Source organism: Rhinolophus hipposideros (genome assembly GCF_964194185.1).
Source record: "Rhinolophus hipposideros genome assembly, chromosome: 8".
Taxonomy (NCBI): domain Eukaryota; kingdom Metazoa; phylum Chordata; class Mammalia; order Chiroptera; family Rhinolophidae; genus Rhinolophus; species Rhinolophus hipposideros.
The window spans coordinates 62,519,518-62,542,493 of NC_138054.1; the positions used below are offsets into that span (position 1 = coordinate 62,519,518).

The 22,976-nt window shown below is 39.2% G+C and overlaps 1 protein-coding gene across 1 annotated transcript in view; it reads right to left on the bottom strand.

The window, feature by feature from the left end:
* CYP4X1 (cytochrome P450 family 4 subfamily X member 1) overlaps positions 1–18,054 on the bottom strand; it is a 35,073-nt gene extending 17,019 nt beyond the window's left edge. Inside the window, exons 1-6 of the mRNA XM_081055961.1 lie at positions 17,660–18,054; positions 10,986–11,127; positions 9,801–9,845; positions 8,291–8,418; positions 6,181–6,308; positions 5,946–6,100 (exon numbers count right to left, since the gene is read on the bottom strand). Of these exons, the coding sequence (XP_080912087.1) occupies positions 5,946–6,100; positions 6,181–6,308; positions 8,291–8,418; positions 9,801–9,845; positions 10,986–11,127; positions 17,660–17,833 (772 nt within the window). The 5' untranslated portion in view covers positions 17,834–18,054. The remainder of the gene's footprint in view (positions 1–5,945; positions 6,101–6,180; positions 6,309–8,290; positions 8,419–9,800; positions 9,846–10,985; positions 11,128–17,659) is intronic.
* Between the last annotated feature and the right edge of the window lie 4,922 nt (positions 18,055–22,976).

Genomic DNA, 22,976 nt, shown 5'->3' on the forward strand with positions numbered 1-22,976 from the left:
CCAGACACAGAGTTCCAAACACTGGTTATAGGGATGCTTAATGATCTCAGGGAGAACTTCAACAAAGAGATAGGAAGCATAAAAATGGAGATAGAAAACATAAAAAAGTTATAAATAAAGAATACTGAAATGAAGAATACATTAGAGGGAATCAACAAGAGATTAGATGAAGCAGAGGACTGAATCAGCAATTTAAAAGATACAATAGCAGAAAACACCCAATCGGAAAAGGAAAAAGAATCCAAAAAATGAGGGTAGTGTAAGGGGCCTCTGGGACAACATCAAGTGTAACAATATTTGCATCATAGGTGTACCAGAAGGAGAAGAGAGAGAGCAAGGAATTGAAAATCTATTTGAAGAAATAATGACTAAAATCTTCCCTAACTTGGCAAAGGAAAAGATATATAAGCCCAGGAAGTGCAAAGAGTCCCAGACAAGATGAACTCAAAGAGGCCCACACCAAGACACACCATAATTAAAATGCCAAAGGTTAAAGACAAAGAGAGACTCTTAAAAGCAGCAAGAGAAAAGCAGTTAGTTACCGCCAAGGAAGTTCTCATAAGATTGTCAGCTGATTTCTCAACAGAAACTTTGCAGGCCAGAAGGGATTGGCACGAATTAGTCAAAGTGATGAAGAGCAAGGACCTACAACCAGGATGAATCAACCAAGCAAAGATATCATTTAGAATAGAACAGATAAAGAACTTCCCAGACAAGAAGAATTAAAGGAGTTTAGCACAAGCAAATCAGTATTACAAGGAATCTTAGAGGGAATTTTTAAGACAAAAAGATTTTAAAAAATGAATAATAAAATAGCAATAACTACTTATCTATCAACAAAGACTTTTAATGTAAGTGGATTAAATGCTCCAATCAAAAGATAGAGTGACTGAATGGATAAGGAAACAAGACCCTTACATATACTACCTACAAGAAACTTCAGATGAAAAGGCACACAGAGACTGAACTTTTAGTTTCTGTGTGCCTTTCCATCTGAAGGGAATTTTTCTTCAGGGATGGGAAAATGATATTCACGAAAATGAAAATAAACAAATAAACAACAAACAAAGGTAACAATATTTATACCAAACAAATCATAATTTAAAACAAAGGCTGTAAGAAGAGACAAAGAAGGACCCAGTAATCCCCCTTCTGGGTATTCACCCCCCAAAGAAACCTAAAATGCCACTTCATATGTATCCATATGCTCATTGCAGCATTGTTTATAATGACCAAGATGTGGAAGCAGCCTGGGTGTCCATCAGTGGATGAATGGATAAAGAGGACGTGGTACATATATACAATGGAATATTGCTCGGCCACGGAAGGGAATGGGTTCTTGCCCTCTGTGTGGCATGGATGGACTTGGAGGGTATTGTGCTGAGTGGAGTGTCAGACAGAGAAAGACAGATGCAATGTGATTTCATTTATATGTGGAAGCTAAAGAACAACATAAGCAAACAAAACAGAAACAAATCCATAGATACAGAGAATATTTTGATAATTGCCAGATGAAAGGGGGATTTAAGGGGTGGGTGAAAAAGAGGAAGGTATTAAGAAATACAAATTTGTTGTTACAAAGTAGTAATGGTCATGTAGGGTATAGCATAAGGAATATAGTCAATAATATTGTAATAACTATGTATGGTGTCAGATGGGTACTAGATTTATTGGGGTGATAGATTGGAGGGGAGTTGGGGGGTGGGCTGAAAAAGATGAGGGGATTATGAAGTACAAATTGATAATTACAAAATAGTCAGGAGGATGTAAAACATAGAGAATATAGTCAATAATATGGTAATAACTGTGCATAGTGCCAGGTTATTAGACCAGATTACTAGACTAGTCAGGGGGATCACTTCTTAAATTACATAAATGTCCAACTACCATGCTGTACACCTGAAGTTAATATAAAATAATATTAAATGTCAAAATAAATAAATTAAAAATAAATAAACTGTAAACACACACATGTAGATTACCAAAGGGGGGGGGGGAACCACTAGCTATAATAATGAAAATAAATACATGAAATCCTGACTAAAAAACTAGAGAAAAACAATAAAATAAACCAAAGGAGGGGGGTACAAAGAAGAAAAAAATTAATAAGGTAAAGAACAGAAAAACAATAGACCAAATTAATAAATCAAAATCCTGGCTCTTAAAAAAATCCATAATAGGCACATACTAGTAACTTAATCATGAAAAGAAAAGGGAGAAAGGACAAATGTATAAAGTAAAAAATGATAATGGGGAGTGGTTGGCTCAGTTGGTTAGAGCACAGTGCTCATAACACCAAGGTCACCGGTTCGATTCTCATATGGGCCAGTGAACTACACCTTCCACAACTAGATTGAAAACAACAACTTGAAGCTGATGAGTCCTGGAAAAACACACTGTTTCCCATTATTCCCCAATAAATAAAAAAATTAAGAAATGACAAGGGGAAAATAATTATTGACACATAGAAATTTTTTCAAAATCATGACACTACTTACTTCTATCCAAATAAATTTTAAAACTTAGATAAAATGGAAAATTCAGTGTATCAAAACTGACCCCAGGAGAGAGAGAAAACTTAGACTAATTTTACAGCTGAACTAAAGAAAGTCATCAAGGAACTATCCCCACCAGAAAAATAAAAATAAAAATAAAGGACCAAGGAGAAGAAAAAGAAGGAAACAGAAGAAATATTTGAAACAATAAAAGACTGACATCTTTCCAAAATTAATGATAGACATCAAACCACAGATACAGGAAAATTAGAGAACACCAAGCAGGAAAGCTCTCCAAAATCTATACCTATGCACATCATACTCAAACGGGAACAAATAAAGCAAAAAGAAAACCTTAAACACACACACACACACACACACACACACACACACACACACACAGACAGAGAGAGAGAGAGAGAGAGAGAGAGAGAGAGAGAAACAACTTAAAGTAGCAAAAATAAGAATTACATTGAACTTCTCTTCAGAAACCATATGAATCAATGAATCTTCAGAATCAATATGGTGTTCTTCCTAACTTGATCTATAGAATCAATACAACCACAATAAAAAACCCAACAATTTATTTGTGGATATCAACAAACTGATTATAAAGTTTATACGAAACGGCAAAAGACCCAGAATAGTCAATACAATATTAAAGAACAAAACAAAAGAGGACTGACACTACCCGAATTCTAGACTTACTCTAAAAGGACAGTAATGAAGACAGTCTGGTATTGGTGAAAAAAAGGAGACAAAATCAGTGAAACAAAATAGAAAGCCCCAAAACAGATCCATACAAATAGAGCCAATAGCTATCTGACAAAGGATCAAAGGCAATTCAGTGGAGAAAAGATAGTCTTTTCAACAAATGGTACTGGAACAACTGGACATTCATCTGCAAAAAAAAGATGAATCTAGATAGAGATCTTACACATTTTACAAATATTAATGTAAAATGAATCATAGGCCAAACTGTTAAAACTATAAAACTCCCAGAAACACATAGAAGAAAATATGTGACCTTGGGTTTGGCCGTGACTTTTTAGATACAACACCAAAAGCATGATCCGTGAGAGAAAACAAAAATCAATAAGCTGGACTTCATTAGAATTAAAAACTTCTATAGAGAAATGCTTTTATATTCTTGGGGTAGATACCCAGGAGAGCGATTGTTGGGTCATATGGTAATTCTATTCGTAATTTCTTGAGGAACCTCCACACTGCCTTCCATAGCGGCTGCACCAGTCTGCATTCCCACCAACAGTGTATGAGAGTTCCTTTTTCTCCACAGCCTCTCCAACACTTGTTACTATTTGTTTTGTTGATGAAAGCCATTCTGACTGGGGTGAGGTGATATCTCATTGTGGTTTTCATTTGCATTTCTCTGATGATTAGCGATGTTGAGCATTTTTTCATATGTCTATTTGCCATTTGTATATCATTTCTCTATAGAGACACGTGTACGCCAATGTTCATTGCAGCTTTGTTTACGGTGGCCAAGACATGGAAACAACCAAAATGTCCTTCGATAGATGAATGGATAAAGAAGTTGTGGTACATATACACAATGGAATACTATTCGGCGTTAAGGAAAGACGATATAGGAGCATTTGTGACAACATGGATGGATCTTGAGAGTATAATGCTAAGTGAAATAAGTCAGACAGACAAAGCAGAGAACCCTATGATTTCACTGATATGTGGTATATAAACCAAAAAGAACAAGACAAACAAATGAGAAACAAAAACTCACAGACACAGACAATAATTTAGTGGTTACCAGAGGGTAAGGGGGTGGGGGGTGGGTGATGAGGGTAAAGGGGATCAAATATATGGTGATAGAAGGAGAACTGACTCTGGGTGGTGAACACACAATGGGATTTATAGACGATGTAATACAGAATTGTACACCTGAAATCTATGTAAATTTACTAACAATTGTCACCCCAATAAAATTAATTAAAAAAAAAAAAAAAACTTCTGCTCAGGAGTTTTCATAAGAGAATGAAAAGACAAGCCACATATTGGGAGAAAATATTTGCAAAAGACATTTCTGATAAAGAACTGTTATCCAAAATATGTAAAGAATGCAAAAGTCAACAATAAGAAAAAAAATCCAATTAAAAAAATGGGCAAATATTGATAGTTTTGACTAAATAAAAATTTTAAAAATTGAGGTTTTATTCTTAACAAATTTAACATTTAAAATTTTCTCTAATCCTTTGCATTTTGTTTTTTTTCATCATAATTATGTAATGTTGATGTAAAGAACTTAGAAAACATAAAGAACTTTTCACCAAGTCCTAGGTAGATGTCACAAAATCCCCTCCCATTTACTCCAATGAGCCATATACATATTAACATTTTCTGTGTGGGCCATGATGAGAACAGGTTTGGGAACTACTGCTATGTATAATGCCCATTGCTATTTTAAATTGTTGCTAACCTGCTTATCTGAGTGTCTTCCATGTAATATCCATGTTCATGTGTGCATATTTGTGTATGAGTGTGCATGTGTAGGTGTGTCTTGCAAATTTCCTGGGGGCAAATATATTTTTTAAATTATATCTAACATTTATTTACTTCCAGGAACTGTCTGAAGTGCTTTACAGATATTAACATAATTTAATCATCACCACGAACCTTTCATTTTATTCCCATTTTCCGGATGAAACTGAGACAAAGCAGTAAGTAAGTTGCCCAAAGTTGCACTGCTAGTAAGCAGTGGAGCTGAAGAATAATTAATTAACGACTTCATAAACATTCTCTACAATGGTGTTCATGACAAGTAATGTTGAACTGATTGGAAAGCTTAATCTGTTTCAACTTTTATATCTCTGTTTTGCTAAAAGTATTTATTTTTGAACCAAACTGCTTTTACTTTATTTTTTTATTCTGGTAAGAACACTTAGCCTGAGATTTACCCACTTAACAAAATTTTAAGTGCCCAACATAACACAGTATTGTTAACTGTGGCCCTGGGTTGTATTGCAGATCTCTAGAACTTCCATAATTCATCTTCCATAATTAAAATTTTATACTCGTTGGACAACTTACCCCTTCTTTTGAATGTATGTCCATGTTTCCTCTGTTCCCCTATTGATTCTTAGGTTGCATGAATAATTTTATCATGTCATTATTACTGCAATCGTGGCATGAAAAGCCGTATGCCGTGTATACTTTGAAATATTAAATGCCCCCTAGTGTTATATGTGTATTAACAAAAATTGTACTTAATAAAAACTGTGTAACATATGAAAATTTCTCATAAGACTGCTACTATGGATGTAGCAAATTCTTCACAAGGACCTGTATTTCATTTGAGCAGTGTGCATATAAAGGCTCCATTAAGAACAAGAATTCTTCCTCATTTCACATGGAGGCCTATTCTTCTACACAGACACAAACCGTTATGCACTCAGGCAACCCAAACCCAAGAAATACCTGTGTACTGATGCAGAATTTTGCTTAATTCCCGTAAGCGGCGGCCCTCAGGGGTGAATTTGAAAATTATGTCATAGTGAAGTAAAAAGTTGTACAAGCGGTTAAAGATGATTTTGGAGACTTCAGACATTGCTTTTACATAATGATCATGGGTTCTAGAGAGAAAGTGGGGCGATGTCAATAAATGGCTTAGGCAATGGCAAACAAATGTCTTTTTTGCCCTCCCATCACTGACCTGTTTATCTGGCAGTTGGTCTCCACGCTGAAGGTACATTTCATGAGTACGTCCAGGGACATAAGGCTGATGTTTTTAGAAACTTCCACAACTGTGTTCTGAGTGCCACAAATCTTCTCCCACTTACCCTGGCACATGAGGTCAAGCTCAACAACATCACCATCATCAAAGTGCCTTTATCTCAAAGCTCCTCCCAGACCCTGCCATTAATGATGTAAAGGAGACAACCCTGACCTAGCAGGAGCCATAAGTCATACAAGTAAATAAGCCAAGTGTTTACTTGGTATGAGGAAGGGGGGGAAAGCACCCTGCTGGGTGAGGAACAGCGTGGAGCAAGCCAGGTCTCCAGTAAATGATTGAATTAAGTGTCTTTGGCCTTTCAATTATTACCATAACTCTGCTTTAAAGCAGACCAGAGTTCCAGTAAAACGGACAATCTCTGATACCCATAATTTTAAGGGGTTTCCCCAGGGCTTCCTCCGTCTTCAGTCCCCAAACTGCTAGACACCCCCACCCCATCACTACTCTCAATCACCATAACCAGAAATTAAAATAAACTTGGAACATTTAAAATGACACTTTTGATTCAGAAGTGGGGGATAGGGAGAAGCCATGAACAGGAAGCCCTACAGGGAGCTGGCTCTCAGCCAAACGCTGCCTGTGTCCACTTTACTTCCCCCTCAAATGAAATACTCACACTACCTTAAACTGCCACAAAGTAGTACCCTGTTGAAAACGTATTCATCACAATAAGCATTCTTTGTGTGAAAATACAAATAAATCTAAGTGTGTAAGCTCAGATCAACTGACATTTGTTGAGCACCTATGCCTATCGCTAGGAGCTAAGAATTTGGAGGCCACGGGGGAAAAAGGCAAAGAAATCTTTTTAAGGCCTTTTACTTCGGTCAATTGTTTAGTCAATTGCTTTTATCCTGAATTGTGTTGAGTTTTACTGAGCACAAAAAGTGAGTTTAGAAGAAATGAGAGCAAAGCTGGAGGCATTTTGGCACAAGTCAGCAGGGGGAGGAGCTGTGAGAGGAATCTCCGGGAAATGTGGGTCTAGAAGTGAGGGAGATAGAAATGGTTTATTGTAATGGAGATAAACTCAAATACCACCATTGGCTGATATGCAATTGTGCGCGAAGCTGCAGAGCACCAGAATCGGAAGAGTATGTCCCATCTCACGCTAACTGCACCTCCAGCCCTCTGCCTTGAGAACTCACACAGGTCCTTCACCACAATCCAGCAGACTTTACGTTACATCGGCTTCTGTGAACTTGCTGAGAACCGTCAATCAGCTGGTAACAGTGGTTCTCTCTTGGGAAAAGGGATGGGCTTGCAGATGAAGGCGGAGGAAAACTTTGGCTTTGTGGTGTTAGAAGTGTTTATGATGAAACTGTATTAGTGAATTACTTGTCTGATTTAAAATAAGTACAATTAAAAAAATTAATGTCATATTCAAGTGGAGTTTTGGAATAGGACTCATTTATAAATCTGGGACTGCTCATAGGAACATTTCCTCTGCGACCTCCTCCTGCTCTTTGGAAAGGTGCAGGTCAGCTCCTAATGTCCCTCTGCTATCTACAGGAGGAAACTCACGTCTGTGACTTGAATATAGACACTGACCGTTTGCTAGGTCATTTATGGTCATCAGGCAAGTCCATTCCAACCTCCCTACCTTTGCTCGAGCTAACTCGGTCTATCTAGATTCACTTATCCGTGGTATCCACATATTCCAGGTCATATTCCAAGTCCAGGTCATATTTCCTTGTAAATATGAGTCTCCTCAGAATCTGAAGCTATTATAGTTGCTCCAGATTTCCTTACCTGTCACCTACAGTACTTAAACACTTGAATGTACTACTCGGTACTTGGTTTACTGTCAGAGCATCTCAAAATATATCTAAGACAGACAACAAGAGCTTCATCTTTTTTTATTACCCAAAGAACCATAGCAAAGGCTTACATAAACACCTATTGCTCATTGGGTAATTTCTAGAAATCATCCCCCTTTCACTTTCACTACCCACTAAACATACTCGTATGTCTAATTCATTCTCTGTTGGAAGAATTTTGCAACATACAAGAACACTCTTGTCCCTTCACTTACCAGCATTATGTTCACAGAATGAACGATCACCTCGACGTATGATTTCAAGATGTTAAAATGGAATACAGGAGTTAGTAGGCGTCGATGCTGGAACCACTTGGGTCCATTCAGATTCAGTAGTCCTTCTCCTTGAGAAAGAAAAGACACAAAACCTCATGACATTTTATTGGATGAGTTGAGGAAGGAGAGGTGAGGAACACAGACACCACGGACTGTGAAGCATAGGTCACCTGACACAAGAGGAATAGCAAAGTGTGTCATGTATTAACATCGACTGAGTTTTGATGCTTAATTCTGGGATGGATGTGTTTAGCATTGTGAAAAAGAACCCATTTTTTGAAGCCTGATCTGATAAGAGTAGTGCTAATCTTGCAATCATCAGTTACTATCTGTGTAATAATTGAGTGAATCACTTAACCTTCCTGAGGCTTGGTTTTCTCAATGATAAAGTGTGACAATAAATATCTACTTCACTGTGTTGCTGTGTAGATTAAATGAAAGTATATATAAGGCACCTAGTCCGGTCTCTAGCTCACAGTAGAAACACATCAAATATTCATTTTCTCTCACTCCAAACAAATCCATAAACTATACTGTGAATACAAAATTCACAAGGAACTACACAAAAGTGTACCCTCGGTCTCTACATATCCCCTCCTTGAGCCCTAGTTTGTGATACAAAGTGAAAACACTCATCATGGCTAATGCCTCACAATTTTCTGTTACTGGGGAGGTCATTAAATATTTGGCTTTAAAAGAACCTTAAAGTTTATTAATATATAACTGCCATCATTCACCGAGGGACATACCAAGCTTGTAATGCATGGTCCAGCACTGGTACAATGCCAGCCATTGCACTAAGTGCTGAAAATAAGTGTTTCATTTAATCCTCACAACAACCCAGGGATTTTCAAAGATGAGGAAACAGAGGATTAGAGAGATTGACTTCCCCAAGATCACACTCAGCAAGTCAATGGGGGACAGGATTCATATCCACGTAGCTCTGAATCAAAAACCTGTATTCTTTCATGTATTTCCTTCCTTGTCTAATATAAATATCAATTATATGACTAAAAGGCTTAGTTTATGTACTCACGGAATATTTCCAAAGTGTACTTCAGAGCAAAATTTTACTGATTTGCATATGGAAACAGAGGAACTCCAAAAAGAAAGGGAAGGATCCCATAAAACAAAAAAGAAGAAAGAATAAAATAAAGAATATGGATCATGAGGCTACAATTTTAAAGACAGAGATGGGACCGATTTATACATATGGTTGCTTGAGAATGAGACTTTGGGGAGAGAAATGGACAAGGAGGGTTCCTGCAAAGTTGTGCTGTGTTGACCTTAGCACTCCCTCGTGACCTACCCTGCTAGAAAACTTGCAGTGTAGATCTACCATACCCTTAATGCTTTTGAATTCCTATTTAAGTTGCTTTGGAATGCTCTGCCATAGAAAGGGGACTTCTCGTGAGAGAGTGGATTATCCCTTTCATTTGCACATACATACCAAGAGATGGAACCAAGAACTTGTATAGGTAGTTGGATTTGGGATCTGCAGAGTCAAGCAGAGGAAACAAAAGACAGCATTAGAGGAAAATTATCAGTCAAAGTTAGTGAGGATTCTCTTCGTTTGCCTACTCTAACCATAAATAGTCAGCAAAAGGGAGCCCGGGGCTCATTCCTTGCAGCCCTTGGCAGGTGTCAGGTGGGGTGGGGTAAACCCACCAGGCCGACAGGTCCACAAACTGAGATTCTTTCCTTATTTACACTTCCTCCACAGAAACAGAGGCTGCCCTCAGGTCACAAAGTTTCCAAAATGGAAATTGGGACAACATGACAACATATCATATCCTTTTTGAAAAGCAAATTAAATTTCAGATCGGGGCCAGGAAAACACCAGAAAGTGAGGTACAAATGCTTCTTGGGGTTCTTGTGAACTCTAATGTGGAGGTGTTACAGCTCTTGTCCTTTAAGAGGTGAACATGAGACCAATCAGAGAGAATTGGGGAAATAAGAAATGCAGGGAAGGTTGTTATCTTCCCTTAGGTTTTGCTAAGAGTAATGGAGAAAATGGCATAGGGAAGAAACATCAGAATATCAGATCTTAGTTTACAACATGATGGAGCAAAAACTGGACATTTTAATTTTGTGCTATAAGATAGTTTACCATGGAAGATTTGAAAAAGAATTGGAGTGGGGAGCTGTGCCCTCAACAGGAACACAGTCGAGAAAGGTGCAGAAAACAAAAACAAAATTTGGGCCACAATGAAGAGGTTAGACTGGGTAAAATAATAATCTAGCATTCAAGTTTACGTACTGAACCATCACAAGCAGAGCTACTTCTGAATGTCCCTGAAGACTTGCTCAAGAAACGGGCTGGGGTGGGGGGCTATTGCTGACACTGAAGTCACAAAACCAGAAGAGGCAAAGAAAGCCCCTGGTGATCGGATGGTGCCAGCTGGTCTTTAAGGTACAGTGACCTCAAAGGGCCCATGGGCGTCTGAATTAAACAAGGACTGGGGGACGTGGGAACGCCCTTCATAATTGGTGGGAAACCTCTCCACACTTCCTCCAGTGTTTCTCAGAGGCCTAATACTAATCTTTGCTTCAAAATTCCTTTAGAATCCTGCTTCTGGGTTGTACGTATCACTCCTAGGAGGATGAGGTTCCTGAGATTCATCCCTTTTCTTACCTGTTCTGCTCAGAAATGTTTTTGCATAGTCCGGGTCATAGATATAGAAAAATGCCTGAAAGGGCGCAATCCAGAAAGGAAAGGCACATGGGTGTTTTTCGACAATCTCCTCAAGTTTCTCAAAATTCTCACCCTCAAGTAACTGCAGTGAAAAAAGTGAAGGAAATTAGAGATGCCATCCAGTCTAGACTCATCCCCTCCCACAGACAGACACAAGCCAAGTTCAGGGCCTTGGATAAGGTCACACAGGCAGAGGGGCCTGACCCTATTTCTGGACGTGGGTGAACATGCTTTTCTTAGGATTTCTAAGCTTGGGGTATGATATTCTAAACAAGGTTAGTGTATTCATCTTCTCAGTATAAATATGTTATCTCCCCAACCAAGTCACTATCGAATGACACACACTGTGAGCTGTTTTCCCAACTGAGAGGGTAAAGAGAGCCAAGTCACACACCCTGCCTCACCTGCTAACTCACACATTTAGATTAGGAATGGCGTCTCAAAGCTGAAAAGAATTTTTTTCCTATGTAGGAAGCTAACTGTTAGTAGGTTGAGCATGACCACCGTGCAGCTCACCATTCCCTCTCCCTCTTCCTTTCTCTAATTATTGATAAGTGATTCTTTCTCATGCCTTAACAGTAAATGCTTCTTCATTCAAAAAACTGCCAATTCCATCTACAAAGAAAATCCAAGTATTTTCCCTTATAACAGTAAAAGGCTCATTTATGCAGGTGGATGAAGCATGAAGCAAACTCATATACAGAACTCTTAGCTACTAACATTTATAAATCAGAGTACAAATACTGCCATCAGAAATGAACTTTTTGCCTGATAAACAGACTGCTAATGGTTCAGGTAATATTTCCACTAAATGAGTGACAATAAGATTAATTTATATCTGCTTTTTGTAAAGTGCAGCGGTGGGGGATACCTGTATGTATGTTTCTGGGTGTGCCTAGCTACACATTTGAGCATGACCATAGGAATCGTGACCTGCAAATCACCCTAAGACTGGCAAGAACTCCCTTGTATGACCAATCACACAGAATTTGCCATGTGATTGTATGTTCTTACCCTCAGGAGAGGTGGAAACTTTGGTGGAAATTTCCTCTGTTACAAGCTAGCATCTCTAACCCATGAAGTGCTGCCTGGATCATTTAGGGTCCCTAAAAAGCTGAGGGACCCTAAGCTTTGAAATCTAGTTCCTGAAATGCTGCTGACTCTTTTTGGCTAACATTCCCACAATCAAACCACTGACGACACAAGCGATGTTTAGCAACAATAATATTTACTCATTTATTCATCTGCAAACAATAAACAAATGACTATTAAGTGCCCATTACATGTGCCAGGTGATAGAGATGCAGAAAAATATAAGACAGGCAAGCATTTGCCCTCATGGAAATTATGGGCTAGTATGAGGACTATTTCTTTAGGTTAGAAATTGTCATGGACACCCTCAGGCACAAGTATTTGGTTATACTCTTAGTAACTCCTGTCTAGAGCACAAGGACAGAAAGTTATTGTGAATCATGTAATATATGAATTTATCTTGTTTCATCCACAGTAGCATTAAATACATTTGAAAATACATATTACACATATTCAGGACACAGTGTTCAGAAATAGTTGGAAATTGCTTAATCCCCAGAGAAATAGTATTAGCGTTTACCCAGCCCTACTATGCGTTGGATGCTCCCAAGTGCTTTCCATGTTTTATATTCTTTAATCTCTATGTCAGGAACCCTATGAAGCAAATATAATTGCAATCTCCATTTAACAGATGAGGAAATTGAGTCTTAGAGAGGTTAAGTAATGTGTCTAAGGTCATACAGCTGCAACCAGTAGTAAGGATTCAAACCCAGGTTGAACTCAGGAGCCCAAGCGCTTCACTACTTAGTTACACAAACTTCCCTTGAATTACACACACACACACACACACACACACACACACACACACACCTCTGCATATACACACGTTAGGTCCCACACACTGGCTGGGGTTTAATGGCCTGCTGAATAACTGTCAATCTATTTGGTCTATTCTTTGTAGACAATAGTTCTTTGAATGAATGAATTTATTTAACACCTAATATATGTGAGCATTCAACAAAATAGCTATTTAGCACCTATTATGAGCCAAGCACTGGTTTTATAGTAGTGAACAAAGAACTTTCCCTCACAGATCTTGTATGCTAGTGGAGAGAAGGGAAGTATATAGGAAAGGAGTGTACAATATGGTGTCAGAAAGTGATAAGTACTAAGATAATAAAAACAGAATTAGAGCATAGAGAGTACTGGAGGCCATGTTTTATGTTGATTTGTCAAGGGCAGGGAATTTTCTGAGAAGTGACATTTGTTCAAAGGCCTGAATAAAGTGCAGGCAGAGCATTCAACCAAAGAAGACCGTATCTAAAGCCCTGAGGGAGAAATTTGCTTGGCATGTTGGAGGAATAGCAAGAAGACCGTATGACTGGAAGCACGTGCTGGGAGAGTGGGGCACGAGGAGAGGGCATGGAAGCTCCGTGCCCCTTCACCACGTACCTTGCTCTATGCATCTCTTCTATCTGATGTTCATCTGTATGCTTTATCATATCCTTTTATAATACACCAGTAATCAGCAAGTAAACTGTTTTCCTGAGTTCTGTGAGCTACTGTAGCAGATGAATCGAAACTGAGGAGGGGGTCACGGAAACCTCCAATTTATAACTGATTGGTCAGAAGCACAGGTAACAACTGGACTTGTGATTGGCATCTAAAGGGAGTTGGGGGTAGCTCTATGGGATTGAGCTTTAATCTGTGGGATCTGATGTTATTTCCAGGTAGACAGTGTCAGAATTTAGTTAAATTCTGACACCAGCTAGTGTCACAGAATTGCTTAGTGTGGGGAAAACTGTACCACATCTGGTGTCAGAAGTGGTGTGAGTGTGATTAGTAATGTGAGAGTAAAGGAGGTACACAGAAGGAGGACTGGGTTTTTCTTACTCAGGTGCCAGGATTCAATGGGGAAAAGAATAGTCTTTTCAACAAATGATGCTGGGATAACTGGATATCAACATGTAAATGAATAAAGTTGGACCCCTACCTTACACAATATACAAATATTAACTCAAAATGGTTCAAAGATCTAAATGAAAAAGCTAAAACTATAAAGCTGTTAGGAAAAAAACATAAGGATTCGATCTTGGATTTGGCAATGGTTTCTTAGATATCACAACAAAAGCACAAGCAATAAAAGAAAATATAGATAAATTGGGCTTCTTTGTTGTCTTAAGCCACTAGTTTTTACCATTTTTTAAAATGCATTATAAGGTAATTGATACAACATTAAATGGAGAATAAGACAGAGCTCTTGGAAATTAAATTATATAGCCAAATTAAACAAAAACGTTTTTAGTAGACACTGTAGGAAGACAAAATGAAGAAGCAAAATCTGTTTTTTTTAATAGAGGCTCAATGCAGGAGGTTCATATCAAACCAATAGAAGTTCTAAAAGGAGAGAAGAGAAAAATTGAGAGGATGATGGGGAGAAAGTATCAAAGAAATGTACTATTAGTGTACTGTCCCTAACTCTTCATCCTTACCACTTTAATGCATACCATAACCAGATCTGCATTTATTAATTTAAGGGTTGTCCCTGGCCACCAGAGCCTGCTTTGCTGTCTGCATACAGTCCAGAAGTGCTGGGAATTTAATGCCTCCTAGGTTCAACGTTTCATCAATGACTCTCAGGAATTAGTCTAATAATGCCCCAGTTCTTTTTACTCTGCAAGCAGAATAACCCTGAGTTACATGCACTGGCTACCAGACCCTGTGGGATTAAACTACACGTATCCACGGTGGTAAACTGCTTGAGAACCAACTCTATGTTGACTGCCTTCCCATCCCTATCTCACCTGCCTGATCCTCTATCAAAGTTTCCTGGCATCATCTCCAAAATAAAATACTTGCTCTTGAATCCTTGTCTCAGGGCCTATTCTGGGGAAACCTAAACTAAGATAAATATTATACATAAAAATTTCTCAGAACTGATGAATATGTGTTTCTAGACCAAAAAGATTGCTGGCTAAATGTCAGTCATAATAAATGGAGAAAAGAAAAGCCTAGGTGCCACACTTAAGTACATCATAATTAAATTTCAGAATACCAGAGGCAAATAGAAGATTTTAAAACTGTTAGAGGAAAAGAAAAGGGTCACAAATAAGGACTAAAATTAAGAAAGGTGGAAGAATTCTGGAAAGATGGCAGACTAGGAAGTACCAGTAATCTGTCTCCCCAGCTAGACAACTATTGCACTGGCATACTCTGTCTGATGTACCTATTTTGGAATTCTGGAATCTGTTGAAGGATTGCAACTTCCAGTGGGAAGGCTTGGACTGTATACTTCAGTTAACTTTGGTCAATTTCAACTCTTCACACAGTAGCGGTTACTTGTCCCTCATCCCCAGCCCCATGACCAGCACCTGCAGGCAGCTTGTGGGAGCAGGGTGGGGGGAGTACCTTGTCCTCCAAATATTAGAGATTGGTGTTCTGATCACTGGTTCCTTCTTCTGATCACAGAGGTGCAGACAAAGAGGCCAGTGGCCATTGTTGTTGCACGCCTCCCCACTGTTGCAAGCTCTCCTGTTCTCACTGGATGAAGTGACTTCTAGGAAATTTAATGGGCTGGTTCTTTTTCTCCCCCCCACTTATCTTTTCTCTTTTTCCCTTTTGAGAGCCAGAAATTAAAGATTAGGACATTCAAAAGCAATTGTATATATGAAGAAAATTAGACAGTGACCACACATGTCCAAGGAAAGGTATAGGCTCAGAAAAGATCTGAGAAGACCTTAAGTTTACACCTCATGATGACCCTTGTTACAGAGGGAGCGTCCAACAATCAATCAATCAGAAAACCTCCAGCAAATCCTGGAGAAGGGAGAGAATCTGATTTCCTGAGTTATCATGTTATTAGACTGAAGTGTCCAGCTTTCAACAAAAAATCACAAGGCATACAAAGAAACAAGAAAATATGGCACATTCAAAGGAGAAAAATAAAACCAACAGAAATTGTTCCTGAAAAGACTCAAAGGCAGCATTACTAGACAAAGACTTTAAAACAACTGTCTTACAGATGTTTAAAAACTGAAGGAAACTGTTGAGAAAAAAAAATTTTAATGATGTATGAATGGAATGTAAAAAACAGAAATACCAATAAAGAGATAGAAAACCTAAAAATAAACCAAAAAGAAATGCTGAAGATTAAAAGTACAATAACTGCAATGAAAAACTCCACAGAGGGATTCAAAAGCAGAAACAATCATAGAGAAGAAAGAATCATGAACTTGAATATAGAACAATGGAAAGTACCGAGTCTGAGAAATAGAAAGAAAATGACTGAAGAAAAGTGAACAGAGCTAAGGGATCTATGAGATTACCACCAGGCAGACCAACACACAATCCCAGAAGGAGAAGAGAGAAAGAAAGGGGTTGAGAGAATATATGAAGGAATAATGGCTGAAAACTTCCCAAATTTGATGAAAGGTATGAATATAAACAGCTAAGAAACTCAGTTAATTCTGAGTAAGATGAACTCAGAGAGACTCACACTAAGACACATTATAATCAAACTTTTGAAAGACAAAGACAAAAAGAGAACCTTAAAAGCAGTAAGAGAGAAGTGACTTTTTATATACAAGGGATCCTAAATAAGATTACCAGTAGATGTCTCATCAGAAACTTTGGAGGACAGAAGACAGGTGCTATATATTCTAAGTGCTACACACACACACACACACACACACACACACACACACACACCACCCAGCAACCACAACTGTCAACCAAGAGTCCTATATCCAACAAAATTGTCCTTCAAAATTCAGGGAGAAATTAAGACATTCCCAGGTAGACAAAAGCTGAGGGAGTTTACTACCACTGGACCTGGAGAATACCACTGGAGAATAACTCAAAGCCATATGAAGAAATAAAGATCTCAATAAAGATAAATACATGGGCAATTATAAAAAGTAGCATTATTGTAACAGTGGTTTGTAACTCACTTTTTGTTTTCTACATGATTTTAGAGAATAATGCATTTAAAAAATTATTAGTTTACGTTTTTAATAAAACAAGGAATCAGGGGTGGGAGTGGATTTAGAGAACTGGAGAGACCCAATATTCCTCTACCTTACAAATTTCAATCAGTATTTTTTGAGTGATTGGCTGGGGCTGCTCCTTACTTCACAAGAATCTTAGGAAAAGAAAAGTTAATTTTCTCTGGTTGGAATGGACTAACGTTGGCAACTATTGTGTCCAATTTTTCACATTTTCAGCAATTAATATTAAGATAATACTTTCTTCTTATTATTTCTTTTTAGCAATCCATGTGGAAGGCATTTTGAAATGCAGCACATAAATGGAAGACATTGGTGAAGCAGACAACAGACCTGAGTTACACCAAGCTTTCTTTTTCCGGATTAAGTCTCTGGAAATGGCCCCCTCCCAACCCCCAAAGCTTCCTTTCCCTGTAGGGCTGCGAGGGAGCAAATCTAGAGTATTGAAAAGATACGGAGAGCCACAAGCTGGGCCAGAGTGGTCTGTGTATGATAGAGGGATGGGAGGAAGGGAAGGAAACAGCCGCCTCTCTGCCCGCCGTTTTCCAGCACTCTCCATCGCCCCTCCCTTCCATCTACCTTCAGGTGGCCGGTGAACAAGGATGCCGCGGGCCCGGGGAAGGCGCGCAGATCTCTCAGCAGCCTCTGCCTCCTCAAGTAGAGCTTGATGGCCAGTAGCAGCCCCAGGGCCAGGCAGAACACAAACGCCAGGTGAAAGGGCCGCGCCCAGTGCGTCTCCAGCCAGGACTCCATCGCTCTGCGCTGAGGACTGCCGGCAGTCTCTGGGGGCCCAGGAGAGGGTGAGCTTTCTGAAGACCGCACTTGGGGTGAATCGCCCAGCCCACTGCGTATCTGTGCCCTCCAGGAAGCTTCCTGCTTCCCCGGGAAGGAGGAAGAGCGGTGGGAATGGCAGCTCAGGCTTGGCCAGAGAAGGCAGGCGCGAGCTCCCCCTGGATTTCTAACCCTTCACCGATGGATGCAAACCTTCATTTGGGAGGACTTCTTATACCCTCCTCGAGTGTCGTATTTCAAGCATGACAGTTTTCAATCATAGGGGTTTGAATTTCGGTTTTGAAATTCTGCCAGGGTTGAGGTCATCGTTTTTCTTCATTGCCACAGATAAATAGTAAACTGCTAGGCAAAAAGACCTTCTTTCCCTGTTCTGAAATTCTATCAAAACCCAGAGGGGTCTGTGAGCTGGTGGTGGCCGAGCATGATCTTTGTATTTATATAGTGTGGCCTGTCCAGTGGCATGCTGATAAATGTTTTACAGCTGGTGCTCACTCTGATTTCTAGTGTTTGCCAATGTCCACCGTGTCCTATTTCAAGTTGCCAACAGAGGACCCTAAATCCTGAATTAGGGGAAGAGATACTAAGCAGTTTACCATTGTATAGTAGTTCCACCATACAGATAACAATCAGGGCCTGCCATATAATTTGCGGATCCTGGTGCAAAATTAAAGTGTGGGGCCCCTTGTTAAAAATGTACTAATGATTTCAAGATAACGACAGCAGAGCCAAGGACATGCCTTTCTGGGTGCAAGGCCGGGTGTGACTGCCCAGGTCCCATGCCCATGAAACCAGCCCTGGACAAAAGAGACATAAATAACCTCAAGAGCATAGATAATAGAAAATGCAGTAAAATCATTAGAAAGTAGTGAGTTCTTTTATTACCTATCAGGTGGTGAAGTAGGATCCAAGAGACCCGACTTCTCAAGTTACTGCCCCCAACTCCCAGCCTCTTTTATAGGCATTGTCCACAATACATGTATTCATTCATCCATTGGTGTTAAATAGGCACGCGTAAGGTGTTGGGTTTACAGCCGTGAACAATAAACCCAATCTCTGTCACAGCTTCCTGTTCTCCTCCCTGTCACAGCCCCCCACTCCTCAAGACCCCACCCCAGTCCCTGAAGCCAGATTCTATTTGTCAGGTTAATGGTTACGACTGACTCCAGTGATGATGACTTCATCTGGACCAAGTACTGGCCCTGGAATATTCCATTTTGTGCCACACATTCTTTCAGCTCCCTCTTCCCCAAACCTTCCCAACTCCTACCTACCTTCATCCCTCATTTATAATAGAAGTTGTCATTTGACAGTATCTCAGAATCTTCTGGTTTATACAGTTTCTTCTGGGAATCTCATGGCATTTTGGTTTTTCAGATTCTTCCTCTGTGCCCTGCTCCTTACCCAAATCGTGCTGAGTGTGTGCTGGCCCTCATCTAACTGCATCGTGGTGATCTGGCTGAAGACCTCAGATATCCTCACGAGGCTCAGTTTTGTGAGATCTAGTTTGGTCTGATCCTTGGGTCTTTTGTGCTGAGTGACAAATGGTAGGATGTGGTTGGTGAACTTCTAGTTAGTTGTCTAAGCAGAGGGAGGGCCTGAGGACTCCTTAGCTGACCCAGTCCCACGCAGGCTCTTGCTGGAGGTGTTAATCTCTCTGAAACCTGGCCAGTCCATCACTGCATTCCATGTCCTTCCTTGGAAAACAAAGAAACTTTGGGATTTCTTGCGCTATATCCAGGAGCCTAAGAGAGGCTAGAGGGTGCTAGCTCAGGCCTCCCTGCTTCCCTGCTGTTTTCACTCAGATTCCTCCCCAGATGGAAGCAAGGCAAAAGCCCCCATGCTCACAGCTTTTCCCTCAATCTAACCAAATCCCCAATCCCAGGATTTCAGCTCAGAGAGTAAAAAGCAGATATTCTCCTGACCATTGGCTTTCTGACCTCTGCCAATTCTTGCCTGAGTTCATCAGGCTGAAAGAGGAGGACTTTTCCACAAGCTCCATTTCATGTAGTGGAAACTTTCCTTATCATATTGCCTGTGTTCCCTCTATCTCTGATTGAGCGTGAAGATCTACAACCTACTCCAACAGGGCATACTAATGGGAGATATAGGAATTTAGAAAATTATTTATTCTGGCCAAAAACAGGCTTTCAATACTTAAAGCAGTTCAATAATCCAAAAGCAGAGCAGCGATCCCTTCCTTCTCTTGTCATTCCTGTGCAGATGTCCACTGAATTGAATTTCCTTGGCTGTAGTACAAGGGATAGGGGACTGTGAGAAAGCCCCAGCACCGTAGATAATGATAGGCCCAGGTAAGGCTATAGGAATCCACTGAAGGGATTTAGGAAGGAAAGTGACATGGTTTGATGGTAAATCACTCTGACAGCTATTTGGAAGACAATAATAGCAGATAAAGTACCAAGTACTATTTTATAGTTATTTACATGTAGTAAGTTATTTAATCTTCATAGTAAATATTTGAGGTAGATATTACCATTATCCTTGTTTTACATATATGGAAACTGAGACACAGAAAGATTAGACAATTTGCCTATCAGAGGGTAAGACAGGACATCAGACAGGACATGAGAGGGTAAGAAGTAGGATCAACCTTTGAATCCAGGCAGTCTGGGGGAATCCAGGTCCCAGGATCTTAACATTTATGGAAACATTTATCTATAAGGGGTGTAAGATTGGAATTAGGAGAGCAGTTTTCATACTGTTGTAATATTTAGATAAGATATGGTTGTGGCCTGAAGAGAAAGAGTAGGGGGCAATGGGACAGAGAGTTTGGGTAGTGATCACCTAGTTCTGCTGTTAATTAACACAGTAGTTGTAATTTTGGAGGAGCAACATGTTAGAAGCATAAGAGGCAGGATAGGGGAAAGAAATGGAAAGAAAGTTTTGTCTCTGATGCCAGCCAGATAACCTCAATTTTCTTAGAGGATTCTGAGGCATATTTTGCCCTGACAGGGGCTGGGAGGAGTGAGTGCCTGAGCAGAGTGGGGATTTGGAACAACTTCTCCAGTTAATGCTGAGGGTATTTGCAAGCAAGTTGAAATATTGAGAAGCCAGTAAAATTTACATGCAGAGACAAAGGCCCATGGTTCCATCATTTTCTTCCTCAACAGCCTTGGGGTAAGAGAATGGAAATGTTCAGGAAGGAGGCACGGAGCCAGTCTTTACCCTCACTGCTACCTCTTGTACACCAGCCAGTACTGGGCAATGCCAGGAAAAAAAGAAGGACCAAGGGTAAAATTTTCCTTGGGACAGTTCACAGTCTGGTGGAGGGAACAGATAGATAAGCAAAGAGATACAATACGATGGATAAATGCCACCATTGGAAGGATCCATATGGATGAACTAGCCCTTGTTCTGTCTTATGAATAAGGAAATTAAATCCAAAAAAGAAAAGCAACTTGCATGAAGCCCCATCTCTCCAGACAGAGAATTCCAAGGTCCTTTCTCTTTTTCCTCCTGTCACCTGTGTGCCATTGTGCCATTGTGTTGTTCTCCCCAGTTCCTTTGGATGACATAACCAGTGAATCAGGGAAACCTGTGAATGGGACTAATTGTGTTGCTCCTCTATTAGAGGAAACGAAGCAAGCAGAGAAGTCTGAGAGAAAGCAGGAGCACCAAGTGTTGTGGAATCCAAGCAGAGAGTGTTGAATCGCTTGAAATGAAAGATGAATGTTGAGTGCTCCTGACACAACAAGGATCAAGTTTAAAATGTGTTTATTGGAATTAGTGTCAAGGAAGTCAGTTGTAACCATAGGAAGAGCTGTTGAAATGATAGATATAGAAGCCAAAATAAAGTGGGCTGAGAAGTGAACATGATGGTAATTAATTGAGACTGTGGAGAAAGTATTAACAACTCTGAAATGTTTGACTATGAAGAAGAGTTAGGATGTTATCCTGATGGGCATTTGAAAGTAGGAGGAAGTTCAGGACTCTCTCTTCTCCGCCCTTCCTCCCTCCTCCCATTTCTCACAGAGTGAAAGAGGTTGGGGATCTGTAATGCAAAAACTGAGCTTGAAGAAGGAAAGTTTGGGACAGATGTAGAGTTTCACATTTTGGAGTATTTTTATATCATAATAGAGAATAGAACAAAATGAAAGTCCTATTAAAAATCTCCAGATAATAGAGTTTTGAATTATATTAACTCAATTTTACAACTTCAAGACCTAGTCTCTCTTTTCTTTTTTAAATTAAATGTACCAACTCGAAATAGTTGAAGTTAAGAGTATTTTTCCACATTATGACTGTTCATATTTCCTTAAGTGACTTAAACTCCTGAAGCTTAGAGCAGAGTTACCTATTCCAACTAAAGTGAATTCTGGACCTTATTCAAAATTAGAAAAATATATCCAAGTCCCTATATTTTGTAAAACAGGACCCAAACTCCTTTATGGACAACAAAAGAGCTTATTTTTCCATATGTAAATACCACACAATTTTATTAATAAAATGGTATCCATTTGATAAACTGAAACCCTAGAAAACAAATATGGATTCTTAAAACTTTAAAGAAAAACTGACAAAGCATGAAGTCAAGGAAATGCTTTGTCTTTACAAGCTTATTTAAAATTTAAAAATAAACTGAAGATATTCTTTTCTGTGATTTGACATTAGCAAAATTACAAATAAGTGTTACTACTTCTATTTTTTTCAATTGCTTTCGCTTCCATGTTTAATAGTACTAGCTCTATTAACTATGTATCCCATTGTGTTACTTAAATAATTTTTAATTTTTAGTATGGAGAAAGGCATTCTACTATAGAGACAAAGATGGCAATTGTCAAAATAAAATTAGTGAAGAACTTATTTTACAAAGCTTGCATATATATTATATTTGTAATAATCTTAGCAGATTTTCAGAAGTATTAATTTTTTCCATTTTATTTTTACTGATTTTATTCAAAAAATTAATTGAATTGGCAATAGTTCTGATGGGTCGCTTAATTTTCTTGTTTGCAACCTTTATATTTTTTGTAAATATAAAGATATAGATTTTCATCCACTTGAAATAGCTGGGGTGGAGGAAGAACTGCAAATATGTCAGCATCTGTAGTTTGGTTCTTGAAATGTCATAACTGCTAAGTAATCT